Here is a 4,598-nt window from a genome sequence, read left to right as displayed (position 1 = left end):
AGGTAAGAGACTCCTGCATCCGTCAACAATTTGACATCAAGAGCGATACTGCTGTAGACGTCAACATCTTGTCGTTCATGACCTGTCATCAATTCGCACCTGCTAACAGCAACGATGCGCTCCAAATGTCTTTGTCCCCATTGAAAACTAATGGCTTATTGCGCTCATAAACGCCACTATCGTATACGTTTAATTGGTTGAATTGATGGTTTTAGATTGTTGGCTTAAATGAAATTCAGAAAATAGTGGTATTGGTCGATCTGCAAAGCATATGTTTTTAAGTTGCACGGCAATGTGCCATCTGGATTTCACGGTTAAAGAAAGTTTTTGCTAAGATGTGATAAAGTGTTCAATAATGACACGAGTGCAATCAATGAGGCAAGCCGTAAGTTTTCAACAGAGACAAAGACATGTGGAGCGCATCGTTGCTGTTAGCAGGTGCGAATTGATGACACGTCATGAACGACAAGATGTTGACGTCTACAGCAGTATCGCTCTTGATGTCAAATTGTTGACGGATGCAGGAGTCTCTTACCTTCACGTTTCGACAAGTGTGGGACCTGATTACTGTCAATTTGCACAAAAGGTGACTGTACCCAGATTCAAGAATGAAAAGGGCTAGTAACAAGACCTTTCGATGCAGCGCTGAACATTAATGAGCATGATCCGTACAACAAGACAATACGCCCATCACTAGGATAAAGTAAAGATTTTTTTGTCTCATACACACCAGACCGGCAATAAGTTACATGCACTGCAAACTTGCAAGAAGCACCCGTAATTCAAAAAGACTCAGCCTATAACGGGTATCTTAAAAGCATACTAATGAACTATTGAAGACAGTGACTTTGAAACGAGAGCTCGTGTGTCCTGGTGCTTACGAGGATGTCTGGGAAATAGCTAACATTGCGAAAAGCAGCATGTCGTTTTTACTATACTGTATCATCTCGGTGGTTGAAGGTAGCTTTTATCATTGGAAGAATGGTACACAATTAAAAATCATATTTCAGCGTATGATTGATAATTGAAGTCTATATCTTGTCAATCAGGTGGGGTCATCGAGGAAACGCACCAGAAGCCTCTGTTCTTTGAATGCAGATGCTTCTTGTCAATGTACTGTCTTCGTTAAATGTCGCAGGACGGAATTAAAAAGGTGTCAAAGCCTTGATAAGTGATAAAAAGGAATGCCGCCATGTCATGTGAATGCTCTTTCTATGAATAATCTAAGCGTTCCGCGGATAATCTTTGCTGCATCGTTAGGTGTTTGATTAAGACCGTTCCCAGATCTGAATCTGGCTACAGTCAGCTTTTGTACAAACTGACAGTAACCAAGTCCCACACTTGTCGAAACGTGTTGGTGAGATTTTCCTGCATCCTCAACAATTGAACGTCAAGATTGGTACTACTGTTGTCGTCGACATCTTGCCGTTCATGTGCTATCAACAACCTACACGTTCCGAAAGCAACAGTGCAATCCTACATGTGTTTGTCCAGAATGAAGACTTTGGCTCCTCGTTGATTGCATTCGTTTCATCATTGATTCCTCTCACTAATGCTTGGGCAGGCATTGCCCTAAAACTCAAGAAATGAATGCTGTTTTGCAGACCGATTCATTCTCTATCATTCCGCATCTTGCTTTCAACCAACACAACAACTTCATCGAGTACTGTCCTCTCGACCATTTCTTCGTACGATGTGGTCAATTACAAGCCATTCCACCACGCAGCAGTCGACACTTCTAGCACTCAGTGCGTTAACCGCCATTTACGCGTCGTGGAAACTAATCAACCTGCCCATGCCAATGCCGGATCCAGGTATGGAATCTCTTTTCCACCCTGCTTCAACGCTACCAATTCTTGGCAACACGCTGGACGTGCTGCTATTCAATCGCTATCGAATGAGCGACTGGATAAACGAACAAACAGACGCCAGTAATGGTCACCCATGGATTTTGCAACTTCTCTTCCAACCGCCTTGGATTGTGCTCTCAATGCCATGTGACCTTCACGATGTATTCGTCGATAAGTTTGACGTGTTCGAAAAAGGGGGTACCCTTGCCGACATTTCATTCGATGTGCTTGGTCACGGATTGCTGAACGTGAACGGGGACAAGTGGAAGCAACAGCGTCGCGCTGCGAGTCATCTCTTTTCGACCACGAGCATTCGAGAAATCATGGAGCCAGTGATTCAAGAAAAGACACTGCAGCTTCGAGATGTCCTCGCGCGGTGTGTTGATCGGCAACATTGTGTGAGCATGAAGTCGCTACTGGGCAAATTCACAAGTGACGTCTTCACTCGCATTGGCTTTGGCGTCGAGCTCAATCAACTCGGTGGCGACGTTTTCATCGACGAAAGACACCCTCTTGACGTTGCACTGCATGCCGTGCAAAATCGATTTCAGACGCCCATGTGGATGTGGAAACTATGTCGCTTCCTAAACCTCGGTGCTGAAAAGCGTCTTTGCGACAATATGAAGATTGTCAATACCATGGTTCGCAACATTATGGTTCAATCGTTGAGCGAAAAGAAATCACCAACGGCAAAACAAAACCTCCTGACGTTGCTCATGAGCAACAATGGCCACATTAATCCACAAGAGCTTCAAGACACGGCCGTGAACTTTTTCATTGCTGGAAAGGACACGACATCATTTAGTCTGTCGTGGCTCATTGTGATGCTCAATCGCCACCCTCGCGTTCTTGAAAAAATTCGCGAGGAGATTCACGCCATTCTCCCGGGGCTCTTGACGGGGGACATGGACGTACCGACTCTCGAAGATACACAAAAACTACTGTACTTGGACGCCGTCGTGAAGGAGAGTGTGCGTCTGTGGTCCGTGTCCACGTATCGATGCGCGACAAGGGACACGACACTGACAAGTGGCGCTTTTATCAAGAAAGGAACCATCGTGATGGTGTCCAAGTTCGCTGCAGCCAGACGCACGAATGTCTGGGGTGCCGATGCCGCGGAATATCGACCAGAACGCTGGTTCGAAGAGGCGACGGGAAAGCCAAAGAATATTTCGCCGCCCCAGTTTATCACCTTTAGCACTGGTCCACGAAAATGCATAGGGATGCGTCTGGCGATGCTCGAAATGAAGACTGTTTTGGCGGTGCTTTTTAGCCGCTTTGACATTGAAACAGTGGAAGATCCATGGAAAATAACCTACGATTTTTCCTTTGTTCTTCCAGTAAAGGGACCACTGGCCGTGCGAGTGCATCAACGTAGCACCAAATGAGCTTGAAACTACTGAGCAACGAAGCTGCATGAAATGTTGCATTTGTTATCTAGTTTTGCAAAATTAAACGCACAATCTGTTTTGGTGTTCGCTTTGTGATTGTTTTTCAAACTTCTTCTAACGGTCTACGAAACGAAATGAATGATAAATTGTGAGTATCAAATGCAAAATATGGATGACAGTTTTTGCTAGCGACTTTTGCTTTTCATGAACCCTCACCTCGAAAACTGGTATGTGCCAACACTGATGTCCGGCAACCCGAGGCATTCCAGTTGATTAATTTGTAAAACGCTATATCTTCAGCTTCATCCAATTGAAAAAACATTATTTTGATTGAAAAGTTAAGCGATTTATCCGTATCTGCGATCAATCTTGATCATAAGATCGAACCTATCAATACTCTCATATTAACGCAAGCATTAGAACCGCCGTCTCATTCAAATCAGGACCCGCGACATCAGCGTTGCACAGAAAAGGAGGTCTCGCGCAGCAGAACAAATGAATTATAAGTTTTGTGCGGAAAACCACCTGTATAGGCTTGTCATTCATGAAATCATAAATTTATCAAATACAATATGTAGATGACAACTTCTAACGACTTTTATTTTCAAGAAAGGTCGACTCAAAAAAAGATGGTCCTACTGTTCTGTCCTATCGCTGATTTTGCGGGACTTGCTTTTTATGTTCTAGTGGGCAAGTCAGGCCACAGGGACTTAGTAATCGTAACGCGGTCACATGTGACCGGTGTACTGACTGTAGACGGGCACGTCGCAATGCGGCCACGCTCTACTTAGCACACACCCTAGCACAGCGAGGAAGCGGTTTGCACCTGCTTCTAGGCACGAAGACACGTGTCGGCACCTCAAGTACGGAGTATTGATATTCAGTAGTACTAAATTAGCTCTTCATAGTTCTTAAACGTTATTGTACTGATAAAACATTTATAATTCATATGAATTCTAACCATCGCCTCATTTCGTTTAATAAGATTGCCACTATGCAACGGGGTGTATCGTTACATGAAATTAATACTTAAAGGTTGTTTATTAATATATTATCTAAAACGTGAAGTGACGTGAGGCACCACTCGCAACTGAAGCAGTGCGTAGTGGACTTGTACTGAAGCAGTACGAGTCAGCAGTGCCCCGTTACACCTAGCAGCACTTTGTAGTCCGTCCAAGGACCACATTTCCCACATCTAGCATGGACATGTTAGATGACAGTGGGAAAACGCATCACGTTTCCCCTGATAGCTACTCCTTTCTAAGTGATATAGAAAGAAGTGCGGTTTAACGAATGAGTTCAACCGTAGGAAACGATGCAATCCTGGCATTACTGTCCAACTTAGACAGAGATGCCC

At 44.3% G+C, this 4,598-nt stretch overlaps 2 protein-coding genes across 2 annotated transcripts; both read left to right on the top strand.

Annotated features, from left to right (window-relative positions):
- Positions 1–355: 355 nt before the first annotated feature.
- On the top strand, positions 356–622 carry CCR75_009653 (uncharacterized protein; the record flags this gene model as incomplete). The annotated part of the gene is made up of 1 exon (XM_067967692.1): positions 356–622. One exon carries the CDS (start codon positions 356–358, stop codon positions 620–622), a length of 267 nt encoding a protein of 88 aa, XP_067817454.1.
- A 1,071-nt stretch (positions 623–1,693) lies between these two features.
- CCR75_009652 (uncharacterized protein) lies at positions 1,694–3,238 on the top strand (the record flags this gene model as incomplete). Its single annotated transcript, XM_067967691.1, has 1 exon — positions 1,694–3,238. The coding sequence occupies one exon, from the start codon at positions 1,694–1,696 to the stop codon at positions 3,236–3,238; it is 1,545 nt and encodes a 514-aa protein (XP_067817494.1).
- Between the last annotated feature and the right edge of the window lie 1,360 nt (positions 3,239–4,598).

The sequence above is a fragment of the Bremia lactucae genome, linkage group LG3 (assembly GCF_004359215.1).
Source record: "Bremia lactucae strain SF5 linkage group LG3, whole genome shotgun sequence".
Classification (NCBI taxonomy): Eukaryota; Oomycota; class Peronosporomycetes; order Peronosporales; family Peronosporaceae; genus Bremia; species Bremia lactucae.
This window is presented reverse-complemented; position numbering and strand designations above follow the sequence as displayed.